This window comes from Podarcis gaigeae, assembly GCF_964106915.1.
Source record: "Podarcis gaigeae genome assembly, chromosome: 12".
Lineage (NCBI taxonomy): Eukaryota > Metazoa > Chordata > Lepidosauria > Squamata > Lacertidae > Podarcis > Podarcis gaigeae.
Window position 1 is genome coordinate 23,304,402 of NC_139688.1, and position 26,384 is coordinate 23,330,785.

At 38.1% G+C, this 26,384-nt stretch overlaps 1 protein-coding gene across 10 annotated transcripts in view; it reads right to left on the bottom strand.

Moving 5' to 3' along the window:
- Nucleotides 1-26,384, bottom strand: part of MLLT10 (MLLT10 histone lysine methyltransferase DOT1L cofactor) — a 101,567-nt gene that overhangs the window by 2,164 nt on the left and 73,019 nt on the right. For 7 of the 10 annotated variants that reach the window (XM_083704699.1, XM_083704703.1, XM_083704697.1 and 4 more), the window contains 8 exons: nucleotides 13,241-13,358; nucleotides 11,873-11,945; nucleotides 7,385-7,539; nucleotides 5,442-5,630; nucleotides 4,934-5,022; nucleotides 4,463-4,818; nucleotides 2,602-2,704; nucleotides 675-872 (listed from right to left, as the gene is read on the bottom strand). In XM_083704699.1, the coding sequence (XP_083560825.1) occupies nucleotides 675-872; nucleotides 2,602-2,704; nucleotides 4,463-4,818; nucleotides 4,934-5,022; nucleotides 5,442-5,630; nucleotides 7,385-7,539; nucleotides 11,873-11,945; nucleotides 13,241-13,358 (1,281 nt within the window). The remainder of the gene's footprint in view (nucleotides 1-674; nucleotides 873-2,601; nucleotides 2,705-4,462; nucleotides 4,819-4,933; nucleotides 5,023-5,441; nucleotides 5,631-7,384; nucleotides 7,540-11,872; nucleotides 11,946-13,240; nucleotides 13,359-26,384) is intronic. The other 3 variants (XM_083704701.1, XM_083704704.1, XM_083704698.1) reach the window with 1 other exon arrangement.

Here is a 26,384-nt window from a genome sequence, read left to right on the forward strand (position 1 = left end):
GGTGGCTAGCCCTATTTAAAAGCAGTGGTTAATTGCTAAGACAGGAAGGTAATGTTATTGAGCCAAGTCCAATCAAAGGAACAGCATACACAGCTTTTCTGAAAAAAATAAATTTAGAAAACTAGACAACAGTAATGGGCAATACCAATGCAGAAAGATGGTTCTTTCCTCTCTTGTGCTAATGTTCCAGTGCTAGAGTTCACTATGCTGTGGGTCTTCCAGTAGTTTATTGAAAAGTATTGTAACTAGATGGTGCTAAAAGCGCAAAAATACCCCCACGGCTAGTCCAAAGCAACAACGAGCAGCATGTGGTCAAAACTCAGCAATGGCACACACACAAGTGCAACTGTAGCAGCAAATGCCCTTGCTGTCCCCTGGAAAAGTAGAAGAGCTGCTGATTATCCTGCAACATTATCCTAGTGAGAGGGGAGCTTGAAGGCTTTACCAGGCAGGGACCAGAGGGGTTCTCAGTCTAAGGACTGGATGCCAAAGTAGATGTAACAGTTCAAGCCACTCACTTCAGTCATACACTTGTAGCTGAACAGGATTTCCTCTCTCCATTTAATCTTTAATATAAACGTTTCCCTTGGGGTTGGTATTTTTAACCTTTACCTAGTTAAGACCTTCTCCTGCACTTGAATTTGCTTATATGAGCAGTACACGTATATACTTACAGTTACTTTTTGAGCTGTGTTATCCCCGTGAATGGTAAGGAATGGGTTACTCGTAGCTGTATGAAGTGGGGATGCCTGATTGCCTGCCAGCAAGTTATTGATGGGAATCTGTGTTGCTCCAGAAATCTGCAACTGTTGTACTTCAGGCTGGTGGTGTTGCTGCTGAACTAGTTGATATAGAAGAGCCTGGTGCTGTTCCTCAAGTACAACGGAGAAGGACAGTTTTAGTCATTTTATGGGAGAACACATTTCTTCTTGCATTCAGAAAAATGAGTAGTCAAAACTGGTGAAAACTAAACTCGTGAGTGAAGTAACTCCTCCCTTATCCAGGATTTACACACACTTTTCTGTAGTTTAGATTTAAAATGACTGTAGTTGACTTTTCCACAGTTTCAAGGCAGAAGAGCAGCCAGAACTAGCCTCTTAAAGCTGCTGTTGGTAGAGAGGTCCCTTGCCTGCTCAGAACTAATGTTTTGCCACAATTAAGAGCAGAGCTTTGATACAGGGAAGTCCAGTTCACATCTCTGCTTAAATATGAAGCATACTGGCAGGCATTGAATAAATTTATTACAAGAACCAAAACACAACTTTGACCAGACAAGTGGGATGCAGAAACAAAGACGTGAACCAGGAAAAGCAGAAAGTCATGCTGTTGACTACAAATCTAGGGGAGAGAAAACTTTAAAGGGTAGTGCCACAGAGATATCTGAAAGCCCCTGTCTTCTTCCTGACTAAGCCAATCTAAGAATCCAGTATGGATGTACAAAGCAAAAGCATTTGTGTCAGAAGCTAAATGAAAAAAGTTCTTTTGGAGAACTAACAGGCGGCAGGATCTAGTAAGCACCTTTCTAAAGAGCTGTAAGATAAAACATTACTTGTGTATCTGTCTTCAGTGGATACTGGATTGTGAATGTAAATGATTGATTAGCTTCAGGGTGCTTATAGTCTACCCCCACATCCTGGTACCCCGTTCAAAAATGTATGCATGTGAAAGAGAACACTGTGCCTGCAAGTTTGTATGTCTACAAATCTCTCGGGAATATCGTTGCCTCTTATTTTGTACCAATGCCATAAACATCTTTCAAGCTGAAGAGAAATCCTTCCAGGTTGATGCATGTCGTAACAGTTCTGCAGTAGCAAAAGATGTTGAGGAGACCATCTCCTCTTCCAGTCTGACGCCCACTCCACTTCCTGTGGAGCAAAATGAGCCAGCCCTCTTTTCTCCAATAAATGGGAGATAGTTAGTGACGGGTTGGAAGGAATGAGACAGGCAAAGCCATGGGGCACTGTCTTTGCTCTTCTAGAGTTATGGGAGGCATGCATGACTTGTGTGGTGAGTTGTTGGAATTACATTTGTTCCAACATCCACATCTGTACAACTGAAGGTATGGTTGGCCCTTGGCAAAGAGGTGGAAATTTTGTGATATGGTTGGATAGTGCCTTGCATGCCTCCTTCCAGCATTCTTGCAGCCAAGCTGGTGCCAAATGTATTGCTCTGCTTTCCTTTGGACCCCATCAGAGATGCTGAGGGGGGTCTTGTTATCTGAGGACCTCCACTCAAACACACACACTGCCCAGGCCTGCACCCGGGGGAGGTCACTTCAGTGCTGCTAACACAGCAGTTTGACTTCATTTCGATTTAGGTGTTGTTGTTTTTTACTTTTGATGTTACCTCAGGCACCAAAATGCATCTGGCCATCTACTTCTTCTCATCCAAGATTCTGAACTGCTTAAAGCTCAAGCAGACTTTTGTGCTTCTCTTAGAGAAGCTTTTAAAAACAGTTCTATAATTTTCCCTGGGTCCCTCTCTGTGAGCACCTTTTTGAAGCTTGTGACAAGATTTAGAACAAGACCCAAACTAGCTACATAAACATCAACACTTGCCCCCGAACTCTGGAAATAAAAGGGACAATAAAAAAAGACTCACTGGTGTGAATTGTTGAGTATTCAGTAACTGCTGAAATTGCTGGTGCTGTTGATGTAGCAGGAGTTGTCTCTGTTGCTCCGGAAGAAACCCAAGTCCAGAAGCACTGCAAATTACCAACAAACTCTTAACTGAAAATGCATTTATCTGGTGAATTAGCTCCTTGATCATTTTTATGGCACTCTTTCAGCAAAAGTTAAAAAAAATCTAAAACATTAAATATATGCAGATTAACATGCATGTGCCTAGATGCATTTGATTATACATCCCACTAAAATTATTTTAAAACTTTGATGTATCTTAACTTAGGAAAAACAAAACTAGCGTTCTTGTCATTTCAGATTACATTTACAGATCCAAGTATAAATGCAGCCAAACAAGGGAAGTACTTAATCCCCCCCTGAATTCTGAAGACAAATTAGCAGTAGTTCTTTTTTCTTTTTTCTCTTTTTTTTTTGCATACTTGCAAAACCAAATGCAGGACTAAATCTCACCCACATTTTGTATGCACAAAAACCCAGTGGTGGGAGAGAAGGATGACTTCCTAGTGCTTACTTGCAAGTTTGAAAAAGTACATGCACTCATCCTGCACTTTCTAGAAAAAACAAACTGAATGCTGTTTACAATGGGCAACACAGTCCATCCATGAACTTGAAGCAGACATGGAGAGTTTCTGTGCCAGGGGTGCCTCTACTGCACTATCAAGGTGCTACCAGTAGGCAGAGACCTAGCAGGACTGCCAGCTATGGGAAGTGCAGCTGATGAAACCAGGGCGGAGCACAAGGCGGAGCTGTGGTGGAGGCCCTGGCTTTATGCTGGCTGCCAGCAGTGCTTGCTCCGGAAAGGAGAACCCAAAACCTGGATGCACCCATTTCTCCAACATCACCTAGTAAGAAACCAGCACTGCTCCCAGGTCTCAACAACATGGCCTTCTAGGACCGAGAAGGCCAAAAGAGTGGCTGCTTAGTCAAAAGTGTTCCTTCCCTTGCCAATGCAAGACAGATGCTTATGGAAAGGGGCTGCCTTTAAAGCCATATGCTAAAGAAAAGGACAGCAAGGGCACAGAAAGGTACAGTGAAAAATAAATAAATATGCCAATGCAAAACACAGGATAAATGAAGTTATCCAATACACTAGAGATAGATGCTAAGCAAACAGAGTGTTTCATATGGTGTTACTGTTGTAGCGGTCAAAAAGGAACTGAGTGGGAACATATACTTAGAGCATGTGCAGACAGTAGGGGAAAGCAGTCTGCCAAAATGCAAGCCTAGTTCTAGATTTTTCCAAAACAAAGTCTGTCCAGGTGTAAAACCCAGGTGACTGAACAGACGACCAGAAGCACAATCAGCAGAATTGTGTCCCTTGTGGCTAGATATTTCAACAGCCTGATGAACTAAGGAACATGGCAACTTTAGAGCATGTCATGGAAATAGAATAGCTGCATCACATATCCCGTTGTCCAGTCAACTCATGCAGTATAAGCCCCCAAGCTAAGCTGGAGGGAGCATATTGTGGCAGTGCAGACGGTTAAGAGGAGAACTTGGGAGAAAGCATCTAAACTGAAGTCGACTGTTCAAAAAACAAAAACAAGAACATGCACAGATGAACACACACTCCATGCTCAAAACAGAATCATAGAAATTAATCTTATGTTTTAGGAGTCAGCTGCTGCAAAAGAGAATGACTGCTTAAGTTTCCTATTCACATGCAAAAGGAAATTCAAACACAGTAAGCATTTCACTGTTTTTAAGCTCTTCCCTCAGTACCTTCAAGAAAAAGCAGTTATTTTAGACAGACTTAAAAAGGGGGGGGGGGGGAGAATAGCAAATATGAGCCAAAAAGACAAACAAGAGCAAAGGCTTACCTGCTACTCAGTGTAGTTGGCAGAGGATGTGCTGTGTTTGGTGGCACAGTTGCGTGAGCGAGAGGAGAAGGGTTCTGCGATATTGTGGCAGGAGTCTGAATTACCCCATTTAAAGCCCCAACAATTCCATTGATTGCCAGCTGGTTACCTGGCAGAGCTCCAATTATTCCACCAACGGCGGCAGGAATGGTGGATGTTACAGTTTGCATTCCGCCGGCAAGTGCCCCCACTGTCACGCCATTGACCTGTTGAACTCCTGCGACTCCGGTGCCTTGCTGAGCTGGACTTTGCCCAGCAGGTGGGGGAGTGGAAAGAGCAGAGGAGCTACTGGTGCTTTGTCCACTGGAGTTGATCTCCTAGAGAAAACACAAAGGCTCAGCTGCATCAAACTTCACACAAAAGCAAATAATCGAGATGCACTATTAACCTAGCAGAAGTCTTAGAATGCATGGAAAAGAAAACAAACAGTACCTGATTTAATACGGGAAGGGAATTGTCAGGTAGAAAGGTGCTTCCCAGATGAGGGCTCTTGCTGCTGTTCAAAGAATCAGTGCTAGCAGCTAAAAGCAGGAGTTAAAAACAAACGAGAGTGTGAGAAAATCTCTGTTTCTGCACCCAAAAGGCATAAATCCTAATTCAATGTGGAACACTTAAATAAAAGTGAATTAATGTTATATTAAAGATATGGACTAATAGTGATCTACTTCTGCTTTTTTTGCTGCTCAATATGAATCCACAGCCAGCAGAAGTACTTAAATTAATTTCATCTCTTAAGCTTCACCTGGCCAACATATAGTCTCTTTAAAAGTGTTCTCAGAAATTACTGATTTTACAGGTCAAAATATAGAATAAAAACAGTAGAAACATTCAATTTGCTTCCTTCTCATACAGGTAACAGAAAATAGTAAGACGCCAAAAGCTTTCTGGAAGTTGTGACAGAGCTCTGCATTAAAAACAAAAACTACTACTGTTGCCTTACCAGCCTGAGCTGAAAATGCATGTATTTGATGTGAAGGACTCGGATTGCAGGTTATTGTTGGGAAAGGAACTGAAAGCTGGGCATTTAGTAGCTGGAGGCGTTCCTTTTTAGCAGTCAGGTTTTTAATCTGTTCTTCTAAGCGTCGGTTCTCAACTTGAAGCTGGTGCAATGACTTCAGCATACCTAAAACTGACCAAAATACGACCAATCAATCCAAGTCCCTGAAAAATTCTAATTAAAGGTGCTATTTCTTAACATAATAACTGCACACATTGTTCCGGCTTGGAATAATTTTTTTTAAAAAAAATTAAGACACCACTAGCAAATCAGTTACTAGAGAGTACTTTTTTACTTCTCTAGTAACTTCTTTTTAAGATATGTCCTTATCAGAAAGACAGGCAAAGAGGTGAAAAATGCTCTAAGTTCCCTTTGAAGTTAGGCATGGTGAGAACTACAGGGGTCAATTCATACACATCTGTTTATCCCCATCTCTGCTTAGTGTATATTCTCCAGGTAACCCAGTGCATGCCTGTGCAGTCACATATTCTGGAAGCCCCAAGTGCATAAGCTTCTTAATATGACACACATATTTCAGAGGACAAAGTCTGACTCCTGTACCCGGCTTAACGCGCAAAGAATTTTGTAACCCACTCTCATTTGTCCCTACCAATGGCCATAAACAAATGGCAGCGCACACACTTTCAGTTTACCATCACTTTTCTAAAGGAAAGATTCCTTCAGGAGCATCCACTGCCAAGTAATTGTTCAAGAAAAAGATACTCAGTTTGGGTTGTACAAAAGTTTTAAATGCTATTATGCTCTCACAGAAGAGTTTTGTAGGGTTTTCTTTTTCATTTTTTTTTGGGGGGGGGGCTGATTTGTTGACTCATTGGCCAAAAAACCTGCAAATTTATGTAATCAATGAAAACTTTTACTCTGTTTTTATTGCTTTTAAATCAACAGACTCCAGCTGCTTTCAATGTCCCTCTAAAGAGCACCCAGCAGGGAGCAGGAGGAACCCTGCAGTCTCTGCCCTCTCCCTGCAGATAAAGCACATCCTCAGCCAAATACCATCTTCTCTACCCTCAAATTTGGATTTTGGGTGAATTTTGGGACTTTCGCATCAGCCCGCATGCAAGATAGTTTAGCGATTAAAACATGGTAAAAGCTACTTTTTAAATTGTAAATTGTACTTGTTCAACGTGACCTCTGGGCCTAATACAGACGCCAGTCTACTGGTACAGGCACATCTGGTCATTTCCCAAGGATTTAGCTTTTTTATCCCTCCTCTTCAAGAACATACAAAGGAACTCTCAGTGTGCCCAAATGAGATGCAATAAGACTTAGCTAAACCTGTCCTCCAGCTATCATGTTTAAAGGATTATCCCTGCATGAATTTCCTCACAATTAGCATTTTTGTCAGGGTACCATTCATAAAAAAAAATACCAACTAGATGGCACTTCTCTCACTATCAACAACCAGGGAAGCATGCTCAATGTTTTATTTGTTAATTGTTTAAAAATATTAATTTTACCATTTCAAATATTTAAATGCTTGGCTTACAAACAGAAAATCACTTCTCAAAAGGGGCTCAGGCAATCATTTAGACCACATATATAATTTATTATTATTATTATTATTATTGAAATGTTCCCACATCTGCTGTAACCCACTAACCAGATCTCCCCCGTTGTCAAGGTTCTGGAGCAAAATGTAATTGGCCAACATTTCAGGCAAGCATTTTTTCATTCCAAGATGGGGAGAGGCTGCCAGAACCATGTTTAAACACATTATTATGCTTTAGCAATGTTTATCACTGTTCAAACGTAATTAACGCACACTCACCAGAAAACATTTCTCTGTTGGATATTACATAAATGGGGCCATACATGGTTAACAATGTTCAGCGTTTGAAACAGGCAAGACAGTCTGAAGTACTTACTGTCACTAGGGGTGCCCTGTTCTAGCAAGAACTGCTGCCCTTCACTCCATTGCCTCTCCAGAAGTTGCTCTATAGTAACTGGTACCGGGGGCAAATGCTCCACATTGCTATTCCCTGGCTGATCATAACGAATCTGTAAATTACTTACAGGCGACCTGTAGGAAGATTATAAATTATATTTAAAAGGAAGAGGAGAGAGGAGAACCCCACATAAAAGATTCATCAACTTTCTTTAGCTGCTCCTTAACCCCTTGCAAATCAACATTCCTTAAGATCCCTTACTGGCTCCCATTAACAATGGTTTAAAATAAAATCCCAGCATGACAACAGTTCTTAGAAAATTTCTGTTCAAAATACAAAGCTTCTCTTATTTGGATAATCTAGTTTAAAAGTGCCCAGATGAATGCAAACTTCATCAGCTGATGGAATGTTTTGCTGATATAATCAACCACAAGAGCTCTACAAAAGATATATATGTATATAACAAGCAACACCTTTATACAATGCCAGGCAATAAAATACTTGTCAAATTCCTGAGGTCCTCATAGTTTATGAAATTTTGCACAAATACGCTTGCATGAGGTTTTAGGAAGAAAATGACTGTGCCATTCAAATACTTATGGCTTATGTTTTGATCATCAAATATCTTTGGAATCTAGCCCAATGAATAGCTAAAGAAAAGAGGAATGTACCATGCTATTAATCTCTATTTAAAAGGCAAGGCTTCTGTATGATGTAGTATAGGATCTCTGTATAACTGAACCAAGCGATTAAGACACTATACTAAAGAAAAACCTTAAGTATAACAGCAGTCAATATGACATGCAAGAAATTAAAGGCACATGTAGACAGTATAGCTAATTTAGGTCACAACAGGAAATCCTGATCAGCATGTAATGTGACAGACACTTTTACAATTTGGAAACTTTTGTTTCTTAAAAAAAAAAAATTAACACACACAAACCGAGAGCACATTAAATTTCTTTGAAGACTGTGACCTCATTGAGTCTTTTGAGTGCCAAGCATTTCCTGTGTCAGAATCGAGAGATAACATTACAGCAGCTTCCTATCAAAATTATACTTCAGACATTTTAAAATTCATCTTAAAAATTAAAAAGACCTAAGATGCTGGTGAATTCAAATACTTCCTGTCCACTTAATTACAAGAATATTGCAATTTCCTTCTGACATTCACAGTTTTCAAGTATAGATTCTTGAACATGACAGCACAAAGCATTTCCCCCAGCACTCTGCCTTAGCTGGAGTAAGGGCACGTAAAAAGCTACCTACTATTTAAAATACACGTAACTTCTGTCTTAATGCGGCACCATTTATATCAGTATCAGGGCTGCTTTGAATTTAATGGGCTTTGGATCCAACACTTCCTATTGCCATATTGCATAATCTCTGTTGGTTTGACCAGGAATTCAATATTCAGCCTATTACCGCATGTAACTAATGAATCTATGCCCCTATTTCCAAGTAACAAAAATAGTTTCATCTCACATTTACTTAATCTAGTTTAAAGCACATAGAAATTAAGAGAATTGCTGAGAAACATGCAGGAGAACTAACACAGTAACAGAAAGCAAGACCACAAAAGTCTTGTTTTCTGGCCTGGTATGTACAGTAGGATATACAGTGTTTTTTGTACTGAAAAGATCACCAGCAACATCCTGCATTGGGAAATATTTTGTTTAAAATCAAAGCTGGTAATCAGAAGAAATAGGCAAAAAGGAAATGAAGACAAAGTGTGAATTATTTCATAAACAGCTAACATTCAGTTGGACTCTAGATCTTCTGCAGGATACTATCAGTGAAATTACTCAATAAGGAAAGCAAGTGGCAAGTGACAAAGATCAGATTTAAAAGTATCTTATAATTTTTTATTCCACTTCATTTTTACACCCTTGTAAACAGTTAAAAGCTGTTCTTAAAGAACAAAACAAGTTAAAATAGCAAACGGAAATCTCATTTTCACAAGTGGGTATGCTGGGGTAAATCCTAGCCAGAAAATAAATAACCTAAAATTGTGTAAGTGGTCCCCTCTAAGCAAGCAAATCTTGATGATAACTAACCATAGAGCTGGAGTCAAGTGAAATGGGATGCTAGAAAGCATTAAGGGCGAGAAAAGACACAAATAATTATGTAATTCTGTATAAATCCACATTATGAAAGTACACATATTATACCAAATATGATTTTTTTTCTAAGAAGAAATAATATCTATAGAATGCTACTGGAATACAGAACATCTTCCATACAAGATTAAATCCAATCAAGAATTACACCATTTGAAGGAAAATTCAGAGCTCATAGTATGGAAATGTATAATATCATAAACAGGGTCAAGTAGATATAAAACTGCTATATACTCTTCAGTTCAATGCAAGAATTACATGACACCAAATCCATTGTTCTTCCTTACAAAGTATACTAAATCTACAATTGTACCACAGAAGTGGGGCAATATACTACATTGGTTAAAATACAGTATTAAACATATTAATCTGTGGTTATTAGCCAATGTGACCAGAGCACTTCTGCATATAGTCTCAAAGGGTGCAGAGTCGACTGCTGCACAAACCTCCATTCACTTATTTGGATGCATTGTGGGAGATCTGCATAAGCTCTATGTTAATGATTGTGCATTATACAGGCATATATGCTTAGTAGACTGCACTAAATCTAAACCCTTTAAATGTCAGGAATTGGGGGGGGGGGAGGTGCAAAGAGCAGATCATCCCATACCTGCATATTTCTCGAACAATTAGACAGGGCACTAGGTTTACCAAAGGTCACTGGCTAGATCTAAACTGGCAGTTTTTATATATAAAATAGTGGTGATTAAAAGATACATTGTCCCTTTCCATTGTTTCATGTACAGTGTCAGAGACAGATGTGTTGTCTTACACACAATTTTGCACCCTTTTTAGTATATTATAAAACAGAATGGGATAAAACTGAAGGGTTTCATAAAATCAAAATATTTATAATCTAAACACATGTTTAACATGTGTTTTATACCTACAGGAGTGCGCATATGCCAAGTTATTTCATATAAGCATAGACAGCATTTTATTTGCAAGCCTATGTTAATAATGTTTCACTTTGTTATAATTACATATAATCCATAAATAACAAATATATCTGAAGAAGAGTTGAGTGCTAGGCCATAATCCATAAAGACCTGAAGCAAACCTAAATTCCAGTGAAATCAATGGTACTTAAACAAGGAGAATTTCTGTGTATTCTGTGCTATTATTCCTCTATTTATGAAAGAGTTCTGAAAAGGGACAAGACCCTAATAAAAATACTTAAATAAAAAGTTTTCCAATAATCCACATGTTTACCAGACCAAAAAAATCGATCAAAAGGCTTAGTATGCTGCAACACTAATAAGAATAAAATATATTACATTATCCGTTTTATTTAATTTTAACTAACTAATGCATAATGGAACCCTACAAACATCTCCAACAGAGATAAAGATGTTTAAGGAAATAGATCTATATACGTAAAAGGCTTAATTTGCAATCTGTCACAGTCCATCTTCATAAGACTTTTGAGGATTTGTCCCTAAGACAATACTGGCCTGATTCTTTAGAAGTGAATATATTTTCAGTCAGTCTTTGGGATTTGCAAGCTCTTGAAAATCAGGCCACAGATCACTAACATTCACTTTACAGTTCATTTACTCTTGTACATGACACAGCACTTCTGATTAGATATGGGACATTGACATGCCTCCACTAACAATGTTTTTTATTTATTACCAACTTATTAAACGACTGCTGATACTGCAGCAGCAGCACATAGTGCTATTCTATCATTAAGCAAAAAGTTTAAGAATGCCAACCAATAATTATGAAATGTTTTTCCCCCCACTATATTCCTCAATATACAAGCAGTGCAATACCATCTTTACATGACACTTAGCAGCAAATACTATTTCTTTAAACAAAGACACCAGCATAAAGTGATTAAATTCTGGTGACCAGTATTTCAGTTCTGATCATGTCTACATTTTAGATTTCATTGCCTCTGGAAGAACTTTCCCTTTTCCTTAACTACCTATCTTTTTCTTTCTTTAACACATTTAAAAAACACATTTAACATATAAAATGTTTACATTTAACATATATATATATATATATATATATATATATATATGGACATTTTGTAGCTGCTGATACACAGGATTTTACATACAAATAATCAACTAGCCATATAGGTGAGCCAAGATTATGTAACAATTGGAGGGATGTGGAATTCCCCAAAGCCATTTTCATACCAGAGGTAAAATATATTATTTTATTAGTTAATCCTGTTAAGTTGATATTGGGAACATTTTTCTTTACCCCTCTAGACACAAATCTGTACAATTCTGTTCAGCCTAAATGAAAGCATGGCTGATAAGAGATAAAAGTTTCCATGCCTTAAAGAATATTTCCTTTGCCTTAACTCACGAGTGTAAATACTGCTTACCGTGGTGAAAGGCTTCCTCTGGGTGAACCTCCCCTGCCCACAAGGCTCCGGCTATTGTCTCCAAGATCTTGATCTGCAGAGTAAATATTTCAAAGCCAAGAGTGACTCTTTCCGAGATAATATTTTAAGATGCTGCAGATAGGGAGATCCTTTCAAAATGTAATCCAGTATCTGGGAGTTGCTAGTAACACTAGAGAAGGTTACCAGTTTAAAACTGCTAACTGCAGTGGGGAAGGCATTGTCCGCACACATTTCTCTGAGCGTAGCAGGCCAAGGATTAGCCTCAGTCCTTTCATTGCTTTCAGTTTTATAGCACAGAAGCATGGCTTGCATTTCCAGTACCCTCCCCTCAGCCACTTTTAATTTCTGCAGCGAAAGTAATGAATCACAGCTGTGGACAGCTAATCTGTATGCTTATCACAGCAAATCCCCAGGCTTTGTATTTTTGTTAACACTTTGCATCCCAGGAAAACCCATAAACCGCCCTGTATATTTACTTCTTATCAGTAACTTTTCCCCCCCAGAAGTTCCACTAACAAATGTTAAAGCATACATTATTTTTTCTAAAAAAAGTTAATGCCTATTACTTTAAAAGTGAAGAAAAAGAAAGATGGAGAATATGAGATGTGTTTAAAATGTATCATTAAATACATGGAAGCGTCTTGCTCGGTAGGACTCAAAAGGGTTATTTTTCCCTATGGCCTCTCAATAAAATAACCCTATCTGCCCCCTTCAAGGTTGCCCTCCCCCTATTCTGCAGCAAATGACCTCTGGCCTCTTAGAGGGCAAGACATGACTGATCCATTCTTGGTAAACTGCTAAACTCATTCCCTCCCCCCAAACAGGCATGACTATTACGACATGTCAACAAATCCTTAAGGATGGAATGAAACAAAGCAAATCCAGCAGCTCATTAGATTTTTTTTTTCTTTTTAAGCCAATACTATTTTTTTTAAAAAGCATCATTTTTAAAAAGAGTGCGAAAGTTTGCGTAACAGGATCTCGGTCACTCAAACTTGTATATCGTGCAATTTCATGAATTATGCAAATAAAGGTTTAAACTATTCACAACAAACCCCAGCGCTGCTCTCCCCTCATTGCAGAGAACTAAGAGAACTGAACGCATCAATCACAAAAGTCACAGGAGACATTGTTGCATTCCTGCCTGCTCATGGCTCTGCTTAAACATTTACATTTCAGACAGTGGAAGATACACAGCAATGACTTCTGCAGTAAAGCAGCATTCATTTCCAAAATGCAGCAAGCTGTTAAACATGCAGCTGAACCAAAAGCAAGAAGGAATTAGCTAAAAAATATCCTTTTAAAAGATACGGTGCAAAAGAGACATTTTGAAAATCTTTATCTTGCCTGTTTGACTGTTTTCAGACTGAGATGTAAGTGCTCCCATTGTTGAGGTGGGGTTCAGCCTATTGCCATACGTATGAGATGGAGGCAGGCTGAGGGAAGATCCAGGTAGGGTATTTGCCTATACAAAAATAAAATTAAAATATGTTTATACTTTTGCAGAGAAAAACCTAACAAGGCATCACCTGAAAGTGTCACAAACTCAACACAGGCAGTCAAGAATATCATACACGTACAGTCTTCAAATCAGGTTTAGAACCAAATAAATATATTTGAAAACTAAACAAACATTTCCAACTTTATGATACCGTAGAAGAATGTTTTCCAAACTAAAAATAATAGCGGGACAGATGATTTGGGGGTAGTTTTAACAATACATATTTTTGAAAGCTAAAAAACAACAAGAAAGTCAAATAAAAGAATTCTGCCGTAAGCCTTGCACACACATTCCTGGGGATACATGTATCACACTTTGGAAAACGCCACTGTAGAGCATTGCAACATCCAAACTAATCCGCACCAGAAATGGCATGAGCTACCATTTCAAAGTAACTGCTACAAAATGTTGGGTAACACAGAATTGCTCACATTTCCAAAGGACGCAGGCAATACCAGGGCTTGGCTGCATGGTGACCATGTGGTTTTCCTAATTATTTAATCTTATTAAACCATTTACAGAATAAGGGCAGGTAGACAACAGATGTCTCACAAATGCTTGGGTTCCTTACATCACAAGAAGGCAATGAAGGTCAAAAGATCCAACTTCCAGCTTTATAGTTTAACCGCATAGAGTCATATTTCCTTTGTTGTGCTCTATCATTAGTAAAACCTGAACACTATTTGGTTACTTCCTATTTCATTTACATGAGGAAACCAAGTTTTTGTTTTTGTTTTATTTTGCAGAAAACACAGCCATTACAAGTACGTTTCTATACAACGTTGGGCTCCGTGAATCACAGCTCTGCCCCAACCCCCTTATAAGGAAGTTCAGTTTTGGCAGCTGGCCAGTTCAACTTACTGAAGAGCTCATCCAAAATTGTATTCATTCATGTTGCTAACCACAATTCTGAAGTTCTCCGCTGGGACTTGTGCCAAACAAGCGAAATGAACCCTTGAAGAGATAAAACTGAGGAGGCTGGCAGAACTTTTGTCTAATCTGGCGTAATAAAAATACCTTCTTCCCTTAACTCTGTTACTTTCTACTAACACAACTCATTTAATACTCAATTTGGAAGCTTGGTGAACTGCTACCAGTTCTTCAGAGAATTGCTTTTAAGAAGAATATATTCATCATGGATTTGACACAGAGAAAATTAAACACTTAAAAATTATAAATAGTTTTAATTTAAACTCAAAAAACATGAAAATTTGTTTTTGAAAAAGAAATTAAATTTTAAGGTGTAATCCAGCCAAAGTTAAGTGTCTGATCACAAGCACACTTACTAGGGAGTAAGCCCCACTGGAAAATTACTTTCTCATAAGCATACTTGAGATTGTACAACACAACCCATTGAATTCAATGGCATAGTTAAACTTGTGTTTGACATTAAGATCAACAGATTTTTAAAATGCTGAAATTGGACAGCTTGTCCCCCCATTTAAAAGAAGGTTGACTAGCTGCACACAACATAAATACCATAAGCAAAATATTGCAAAGTATAAGCTGCATCTTTAAAAGAATCTTACTCTGCTATTAGGCTTTGGCCTCCAGCCAACATGTTAAGCTTCTACAAATGTATACATTTATCAACTATTTCAAAAGAAAGTCAATAGCCCTTGCTTATAAACCAAGGGAAAATTGTGCCCCAAAGCCACTCTTCAAGTTTTTCTATTTTCATGTGCAAGCAAAGCACTGACAAGAAATCACACACACACACACACACACACACACACACACACACTTGAAAATTTGGTGATTTAATGCATTGGATGATGTTCATTATTAGGGTAGACGTACTGAAATAAATGACTTTAGTCCATTTATTTCAATGGGTCTAATTCAAGCGATTACTCAGCTGGATATTATCCAGTGCTCAGTAAGTAAGTCAAAACCCAAAACAAAGACAAAAAAGTATTTTGCACAAAATACCAAGGAAACCTGGGATATGAGAGAAGATACTTATGAAATACTGAATTTTCATTACTAATTTGTGGCGTAACACTGGCTAAATCCAGAGCACAGGTAATTCCTATTATTCTGTAAGAGAATCAAAAGGGCTGAATCCTTTGAACATTTTAACATGTTAGAGATAAGCAAAAAGGAATGAATTACTTAGCCCAATTCATACAATCACTTGCATCACTTGATGGCTCTGTGCTTACAGTTCAATCCTTAAAGTTCAATCAGTGACGGACTTCCTGGCAAGAATACTTAAGACTGCCAACTAGATTATTTGCAGCTGAATGTGTGAAATGGCTCTATTGAAAAGAACCGGGGCAACATAGATCTTTTGGTGTGCTGTTGTAAAATGGTTTAAGGCAGCACTTCCCAGTTTCTTTCCTCTACAGGCCACTTGAAAATTGTTGAGGGTCTTGGTGTACTTAATGATTTTTCTGCCTGTTGTAGCAATTGTGATGCACTTTGCTAGATGCTGTATGATTTTTTAATTGTATTTTTATTGCTTCTTTTAATTCTTGTATTGTATTTTAATTTGCATTCCATATAACTGAAATTCTAATACATTAAAGTATGGTATAAGAAATAAAATAAGCAATAAAAATATATAATTAAAATCAATATGGATATTTAATACGGGCATGCCATGGACCACCCGAGTGAAGCTCATGGATCACTGGTGATCCACAGAAAACAGTTTGGGAACTCCTGATTAAAGGTGTTTGGTTTTACGCTACTTGTTTCTTTAATTTTCTTAGATCGTTTTTAATACTGCTGTTTTTAATTTAATTATATTATGCAAGCTACCTTGAGAAGATTACGCACTAAATGGCAGCCCAAATTAAGTATGAATGAGAAAGTTCTCACTGTGGTAGCTGTTCAGTGATGGCTCATTCACACACACAAGTTGCCACTCGATGCAGTACTCAGTGAATATTCATGGAGTTGAATTATGGATTAGAAGAGCAATTTTGAATTCATTTGTATAATCATATACATGCAAACAATATTCTTAAGAAAGCTGGAATTACACGAAATAAAAATACTTTGTAGGTTTTGCCCAAGTCCTAATTCATTTACTGTCCTCTTAATTACCCTCCCAAAAGGTCCTAAGGATAAAAATGCAATAAGAAGGCAAGTCCCCGAGAATTTGCAGAATTTATACAAAAAAATGCAGGTCTTTGCACTTAGCTCATTATTCCTCCTAGCACAATAAAAGCACTATGCCCATTTCCAATACAATAAAACGCACTGGTGAAAAGCAGAGAATAATGAGTTCTTAGTTGTTTCCCCATCCAAGTCCAACTTTTTTGCTGCAAGCATTTTCCTGTGCTGATTCTAGACATAGCCCTCGGACAACAGATCCACTGGCAAAAATCCACAGAGATAATTTCTGACAAGCCCAGTAAGGTTTTTAACTCCCCACACATGGAACAGCAAGACCCCATGCTATAACACAAACTGCTTTTGAGACCCAGCCCTTTCAGAAGCAGTTTGCTATACTGAACAAGGAACTGCTCAAGAAACACAAGCTCCTTGAACACATAATTAGGAGTGTTGTCCTTTGGATCCTATCCATTGATTTCACAGAGATTTAGCTGCAAGTAGTAGGTTTTTTATCTCATCTTGCCAAACATGCAAAAATTGCTGGTACCTTTCCAACCATGGTAGCTATCCAACCCACCCACTAAAACAGGACAAAAGAAAATAATATTTTTGAACATTTGAAAAGCGAAACCTTTTTTTTTTTACTACACACACACAAATTTAGACCCATTCAAATTCAACATTTTGCAATATTTTATAGTTCCCAGAGATGTACACATTATATTTCAAATATTATTCCTAAATTGCAATAAAAGCTGTTTTAATCAAATTGGTCATTAATTGGGAAGTATATCATGAACCAAAACACTGTCAGGGGAAAAAAGAAATTAGAGGCAGGATTACTATTTATATAGGAACTTAATTTGGACAGGAAAGTAAAGTATTCCATTGCTGCATTGTTTAAAGGTGAAGTAAAAGAATCATGTTTCACTTGAAGTTGAAAAACACTGAAGAAGTGTTTCTTTAAAAGGCAGACTCATCCTATCAATATGTTTAAGATAATGGGTACCAATATGCAGTTCTGAACTGCATTTCACTTTACTTCAGCTAACTCAGTTTAATCAGAAACATCAACTCAAGACTGAAATGCACTTTCTATCCATGTGAAACTTAACTTTAAAGATGTTTCAGCACACAGATTCTGGACACTTACAAAATGCCTTTTATCTATAGGTAATGCAATGTACTAAAAATAGAAGCAGATCGTGGAAGGTATACCTTATAAAAATATAATTTTAATGTTCTGATTAAAGGCAATACAGAGACATATACCTAGTCTCTGTGTTGCATGAAACAGAAAAGCAAACTGGGTAAGTCAATGTTTTAAATAAGCCATTACCTATTTAGAATTATTTGCTTAATGACATGAGGCATAATCCAGAGCACCTCATATGCTGTGCCCATGCACAAACAATTTCCATAGGCTCAAGAGAGCCTTATTTCCCCCCCCCCCTCCCCTGACTACATGCATGCACAGGCAGCCAGTCAAGGAGATGGTAGGTCTGTGTTTGCCTTCCATACTCCCATCCTGCCCTTCCTCTCTGGTCAGGGCAGGTTACTCATGCTCAAAAAGCCTATTGTGTTGCACATGCAGGTTAAGAGTAGGGGCAAGATGAATGGGTCTTCATCGTGAACAGACACCCTATGCACATAGGAACTGTACCAACAGGAGAGTGGGTCGTGCCCTAAGATTTTATTAGTAGTTATCTCTATATCTAGCAAATAACCACATGATGTGTCCCTTAAATTTTAAGAAAATCAATATGTAAGAATAAAACCTGGCAGAACACTTTTTTCTAAATATGACAGAACCCCTATAGTCTTAAAAATCAAGCACAGGCACCCAGTCACCTCAACTTTTAGGATATTTAGTATTTTCTGATACAGCCCCCATTCATGTCTAAGCTCCCCACGACTAAGGTTTTAATACTCAGCGTGTGATGAGAGATGAAACCAAGTGTGAACAACTTTCAGGTCCCATGAGAAGGCTGACTGTTGAAGCTGTCAGGTTCAATTGCATCATTCCGACATTATTCAATGCCCCAAACTTCACTCTAATTGTTAGGGGCTTAACATATTCAAAACCATTGTTTAGGCTAATGCTGAAATGCCCACAGTTGAGTTTCCATAAAGAAGGGGGAGGGATTTAATTGTACTTAAACCATTACTGAACTCTCCTTCATTCATGATAGGACAACAAGAAAGGCCTGAGCCACCAATTCCAAAGCTGCTTTGTAAAATCAGTTTATATCTAATAAATACCCCCTTGCAAATTAATTTTTTTGTTAATAATTGTTGAGGGTCACAATTATTTCCATACTTTAAAATTAAATGAAGAACAGCATCACTATTTGCTTCAGACCAGAAATATTTCCTTTTATTTTTTAAAATTCTTTATCATCGGAATTTGGAAAAGAGGATACAAAGATTATCAAATATATTTTTGCCAAAGCTAAAATGGAAATATATTCTCCATATAGATGTACTTTAAAAAACTTAACCGCTGTAATTTTAATTGGAGATCCTTCGCCTCTCTAAGATGACAAGTGCAATTTTTGTTCCCTCTTCTAGTGGAAGTTGTTTCAACAAAAACAATAAAAAATGTCTGATATCCTGTTGGTATTTATGATTTTTCCCCCAAGTGCTGTTCATTTTACACAGGGTTTACAAAGGGCGATTTGCTGTTAAATCATAGCTATAGCAGGGACGAACAATCTGTGGTCCTCCAGATGTTGGGACTCCTATCAGCCCCAGGCAGTGTGGTCAATAGGTGGGATGATGCAAGTTGTAGTCCGGCAACACCTGGAGGGCCACAATCTCCTCTGCTTCATACAGACAAATAAATCTTAGTTATTTAACATTACTGAAAATTTAAATATCAAAAAAGGGGAAAGCTGATGTCCATTTTAAGAACACTCTGTATTTCGCACAGAAAATAACATGTAGCCATATACAGTGGTACCTCAGTTTAAGAACAGTCTGGTTTTAAGAATGATTTGGTTTACAAACTCTGCAAAATCAGAAATAGTGCCTTGGTTTAAGAACTTTACCTCGGTCTAAGAACGGAATCCGAACGGTGGAAGGGCACCGGCGGCGGAAGGCCTCATTAGGGAAAGCACGCCTCGGTTTAAGAACGGTTTTGGTTTAAGAACGGACTTCCGGAACGGACTAAGTTCATAAACCGAGGTATCACTGTAGTTATTTATAATATAAGCCATGAAGTCACTAGATGCAAAGCGCTCTAATCAGTACTGTCTAATCATTAGCTACTAAATAGCTTAACTTATCTTCTAAATTATCTGATACCTTTATTCCAACATTTTTAATATTTACTGTTAAAAGACAAAAGATACCTGCCAGATACTAGCCCTCTGATTGTTGAAAACCCAAACAGAACAGGAGAGTATGTTTAGGATCAAGTGGAGATACAACTTTATGTTGAATGCAGCTTCAAAGCTTTCTGTCCTCCAGCCAAATGCATATACTGTGAAGACACTGCTATTACAACACCGCTCACTCTCCAGCAGGAACTTTGGCGAAGTCAGATAATCACTGGTGTACATTTTTTAAGCAAGCAAGATTATAGTCAGGCAATGGCATGGCATATTACTAAAAAAGCCTAACACAACATAGTCAATTGCCCCATAATGCACACTAGTCAATTTCAAACACTGTTCTGTACAGAAATGCTCAAAATTCACAGTATATTTATATAAGGGCTTTGCACTATCAGTGAACTTTGGCCACTCCCGTGAAAGGTTTTGCACACAATCTTTCCAAAGTTATATCAAAATTCACGGAAGTATTTTGACATCTTTTCATCGCAATGTAGGCTCTTACCAAAACACGCACACACAAAAACCATTTTTCACATTCACTGCCATTACTATTGTCTCAGGAAGCTAAACTGAAGTAGTGCTACACTCAGTTCATCGAAGAGGTCAATGTGCCTCAGTTGCCTGGAGACTGATGGTTGCTACAGCAGCACCAGATAAGCCCAACTAAATAAGCTTCAGCTCGAAGGCAGAAAGCATTTACTGCTGGACTGAAACATTGAAGCAGTTGTCTCAGCATGCAGCAGTGTGCACAAAATCATGCAACTGTCTGTCAACCTTGCTAAACCGTATTTATACAGGAGGCCTGCATTACTGAAATCAGTTTATTAAAAAGTAAAGATTTTAATTGGGCAAAATACTACCACTATGAGCAACTATGATTCCTTTGTTCTTCTAGTAGAGTCACATGTTGTGTGGAATTTTGCCTCTGGCAGTAAATTCTTCTCTTCCACCCTAAAGTCCCCAGTCATAATGACAACGAAATAGGATTTTGCTTAGTTTTGTCTAGTATTTGATAAAAACTGTTCAAATGCCATTTTAAAGAAAAACAAGACAACACTTTAATGGAAATCTTTCTACATTCTGAAACTTTTACTCAAATATAAACACCACTAAGTGAAAATATTATTTCTGAAGGAAGTCAAAAATATGATATTTCTGTTTTAGGATCTTTACATTAAGGGGAGGGGGGAGAGAAAGTGAATTAGATATGGCTGCTTTTATGCCTGCCAGCCAGAGGGGGTCACTGCAGAATGATACAAATAACACTTTTCAGAAGCACACAGGAACTCAGGACAAAGTTCAGGGCCTGACATACAATTCTCCTATACACTTGTGCATGAAGCTGCTGCACACAGCCATAAACCATTAACAACTTAAATAAGCTAGATGACACTGCTGCTCTATCACTCCTTTCAGGAAAAATATTGCAGGCATGCTTCACTTGTCTCCCAGATATGTTTTACTTGTCTTCAACAATAACGTTAAAAGTTTTGAGAACATAATAGGCAATGCAAGTATTCTGAATGCTTTCAACCAAGCCAATGAGAAGCCTACTTGGGAGCACACTCCGGTACCTGTCTACTCAGGAGTACAGTACATTGAACTCATTTAGTTTAATGGGGATTACTGACGGGAAAGTAGATAAAGAAATGCCACCTTGCAGACACATTTTATTTTAGTGGTTATGGAAACAAGCCCAAAGGGGAGCACACATTTGTTACATGTAAGTCTATCTTGTAACTTGTAACAAGATGTAACAAGAATCTTGTAACTTTGGCACCTCTAACTACACATGTTGTCTCCTTCTAACTATCTGACTATTTCAGCATAAGGTACTGAATGATATGTTGCTCTTTATGTACTATTTATGTACACAATGAATATTATTTAAGTACATCAGAAGCTGGCCAGAAAAACAGTAAAACTGGTAACTGGCAAAGTTATAAGGGAAGGAATTATAGCAAAACAATGAATTTGTCGCATCTTCATTACAAAATATCAAGAAATATCAAACCCAATTCATTTTTCTTGAGTAATATATCACAGTAGTCATCCAAGCCTCAATTGCATTCTCTAAAGTAGTTGTAAGTTTTCAACTATTCAGAAAACCAACATGTTTAGAGTCAGCTTTTGTACTATGTAGTTACAAGATTTCCAGAATCACTTAATATGAGCAAATTGACCAATCATCTGTCTTGAAATGGTAAGAAAGATTTTTATAAACAGAATTAAGGATGTGGAAAAGCAGCCATGCTGAAAGAACATCAACATACCTTTAACCAGAACATGTTCCTTAAAAGTTTAGGTTTTGGCAGACAGAGGTATGTATGGTATATATTCTGTTTCTGACCAAGTTCTTTGCCAGACACATAAAACTTAGCAGCTATGGAATAACTTAAGATTCTGTTATATAAAAAAATTATATTGGGAACTGTTAAAATGACAGGAAAACCAAAAAGTGGGTAAACTGAGAGTTGTCAGAGATAAACTGTGTGGCTTCACAAGGGTCTGTACTGAGAGTCGGTATTCTTCAGGTCAGCCTTCCCCAGCCTGGTGCCATCTTCCATGTTTTGGCCTAGACCTTATCAGGCCTAGTCAGCAGGCCTGAAGTGGTTCAAAACATCTGTGGGACACCACATTAGGGAAGTCTGCTTTAAAGTATCTACAAATGAGGAGGACTTTTGGGTTGGAATGACTAGGAAAAGCGAAGACATGGGTGAATAGGGCTCAGTTTTCCATTCAAGCGTTTGAATTCTGACCAGCCTCCAATAATTTTGCACAAGTCTGGTGGGTTCCTTCAAGTCACCTGATCTATTCAAAGCTAGCTAGGGCACGACAGGCACTTTCTTTTTTCAGCCTTCTGGAGCAATGTGGATTAGATTGGCAAGAAAACTGCTACCAATTCTCTGTACTTATTGTATCATGTGGTTTTTTTGTGGGGTGGTTGTTGTTTTTAAAGCAGTAGTACAACATGTGATATGTTATACATTCAGATTTGATAGATGGCTACAGATACTATACCCTTTCAGGCTTTCACTTCATCCCAAGATACCATCCCATAGCATACCATGTTTGGAGAAAGGTGTTACGGGTATTTGGTCCTTTCAACCATTCAGTAAAACCATACCACTTGCCCACAAAATTGTCTTCGCAATCTGGCCATCTGAAAACTTCAATTTCTCTGCTAGTGCATTATACCAGACAAAGTTAAACTATTCTTGTGTCATACATACACCCTCATTTTTGCAACACCTTGCTGTTAACTTTTTGCAGCTACCAATAAAAAAGTAGCTGCAAAACAAGATTTAGAGTTCTCTAAATTGGTGGTTCTCAAAAGGTGTGGCACACCACACTCATGTGGCAGGAGAGAATGGCAAGTGTGGCAGGAAGATTCAAGGACAATCAATGAAACATTTAAACATTTCATTCGTGCTGATGAGATGAGAGTTTGTCTCAAATTAAAGCTAATATAAATGAGATTAGCCAACGAAAGCAAGTTCACACCTCTCATCAAGTTAAGGTAGGAGGATTGTTTATAATTACGTTTTGGGAAGGATTCATGTTCTTATGTAGCTGCATTATTTTACACTTTCTGGATGCCCCATGATCATATTATAAAGTAGCTGTGTCCTATGTTATATATCAAGTACTGCTAAGAGTAGTTTCTTTCTGTTTTCCAGTGTATTTCTTACCAATTAAATTTTTTGTGTGGCACAATCAAATTTTTATTCTGAAAGTGTGGCCCAAAGGATGAATGTTTGAGAACCATTGCTTTAAATGGTATCATTGTGCTAATCAAAAAATAGTCAATTTTTTTTATTAAAAAGAATAATGTATCCCAACCATTTTTTACACTTACATCAATACCTTATCAAACAGTTACTGAATGTATGGACACCACATCAGATATCATAGTAATAGATCAGGAAGGACAGGTGGGACCCCCATAAAAGTAATTATGACTGGCAATATCCACATTTGGGATTGTGTGAAAAAGTGATACAGCAATAACCAGTAAAGTACAGCACAAATGCCAAACTAAAGCAATAAATATAAGCACAATACTAAATGATATATGGCTTAGTGTTATATAACCTATTTGTTAAACAAGCCTACAAACTATTTAGCATCTACTCTCTCTGCTGCATCTCCTTTTATATGGAATAATGAGACTAAAAATTTATGAATACCTTTCCAAAGATTATGCCTGTTTGTTAGCACATAAATAACAAACAAATTTTTTCATTATATATATGACTACCAGAAAGAACAGCCCTATGAAACCATGACACACATGCTTGCAAAGGCAGAAATCATATCATTGGAAGCATCTGTATACTGCAACAGAAATAAGAAAAAAACTCAATTGCAGAGAAGGATAAAAATGAAACCAGACTGAATGAGGAAAAGAAACAACTTTTTACTTACACATAACTGTTTGAAGAATCTTGCAGATCTCTGTATTAACAGCAACTGCAACAATTAGCTATTTTAGTAGAAGGGCTTTTGTACCTGTATTTATTTCACCTGTGGGGCCTGGAAGAAGGGTTTTGTTAAAGGGGACTCTCTTTAATTAACCCCTTTGGTGCTGAATTTAAAACTTGTTATATTCCCTCACAATGGATGGTGGTTGTTTTTTAAATGCCCCAAGCTTTTTAAAAGACTGCCTTTTTATGTTTTAGGCACAAAAAGCACTGCCAAGACAGCAATTATGCTAGAACATAGTAAGCATTTCATCCAATCCAGTACCAAAAGGGTAAAGTACTAAAGGGTAAGCAGGTGAAGCTCCATCCCCTTTTCTCATGTTGTCTTTCACCTAGCAGAAATACCATAATGTTGCCCATTTTCTTATTCTTCTGGCGAAATTTACAGTGAGATGATAAGAAGGCTTTGGTGCTACTAGCTGAGGTTCTCCTTTCAGCTGGAGTTAGCAAGAGAAACTTTGTTATGAAATTTCTGCCTTCACAAGGAACTATGTTATTATTTAGAGGTTAAACTCCAAAATGAATCATAAATAATCAAGGCTAGCTCTTTCTCCTAAAAAGTATGTCCTAAACACAACTGAATACAGGAGCGGCCCAAGACTTTTTGGCACCTGAGGCAGATCCCAATGAGGAAGAAAGTTCAAGGAAGAACTACGCCAGGAACCAGGAGGAAGTATGAAAGATCAGGTTCCATGATTTGAAGTGAGCTTCCAATTCTGAAACCAGTAAGTGAAGGAGAAAGAAGAACGACTTTGGTGTTCAGTCTCTTCGTGTGCCAATGAATATACAGTGGGACTGTGCTGTGGAGCCCTGCCCCCAATATTGCACCTCCATACTTGTGGAGTCTTCCTGAGTGGTTTAGAACTCTTGCTTCAGCCAATCACCCTCAACCTCATGTATTGAGCTGACATGTTCAAGGGGCAGAGCTTGGAAACATGCCCCCATTTCTCAAATATTCATTCCCACACAAGGAGCCTTAACAACAGAAAAGGGCTCAAATCAGAGAGGGGAAGAAGCTTGTGTGTGAGCCTAGGGGGTGAAAAACCACAACCAAACAATACAAATTGCAGTGATAACTTTTTGCTTATACATTAAATTGTGGTTTTTTTTGTGTGTGTGTCACTTGTGATATTGATCTATTTTTAAATTTGTTCTTGTATTTATATTATACCCCCCAATGATTATTCTTAGTCAAAGCAGAGTACTTTTCTTTTAAGCCCTCAATTTACAGTCCTAAAGACATTTTAGTAGAAGGGTTTTTGTTCCTGTATTTATTTCACCTGTGGAGCCTGGAAGAAGTGTTTTGTTAAAGGGAACTCTCTTTAATTAACCCCTTCATCATTGTGTATGCTGACTTTGGGGGCAATCTAAACTCTGTCAGAGAAGCAGCAACCCACATTGACAACCCTGCTGGCCAGGGCAGAAGGTGTGGGAGATCAGGCCTAAACTGCGTCTGATGCTGCCACATGATGGCAGTGGCGCTGGCTTAGGCATATCCAGCAGATCCCAGGCTAGTTCAGCTGCTCCCCAGGTACATTCTGGGCCTTTCCACTGGCTGCTGCTAGTGGGGATCCCACCGCCAACATTTCTGCCCACCTGGCAAACAAAACAAGCAGTTCCAGTCTGGCAAAGTGATGCTGACTTTACCACGCAGGCAAAAGCCAGCATGACTAGATGGAGGAACACTTCTGCCCAATCCAAACCACTACCACCCCCAGCCAGGAATAAAGGGGGTTTGGATTGCAGCCTTAGTTATAACCCAATTATAATGTCTACTTTCAGTGGAGATCTTATAAGGCACTTATTGAAAGGATTAGCTTTGGAAGGCAAACACTGGCACAACGGGGGTGGGGTTGGGAGGGATGGAAATCTGTCATAATGCTAATATTGAAACCACAGTGTGCAGACGCTCTGAATACTATTTGCAGAAGTTTTATGAAACAAGTGAAGAGAAGCTAACGGGAAGTCACAAATGTGAGAAGGTTAGTTATTAAAGTATTTTTATCCTGCCTTTATACATAAAATATCCAAGGATTTTAAGACTTAACATATTATATTGTTCAAATATTTGTATTTAGTTAACTGAAATACAAATAGCCAAT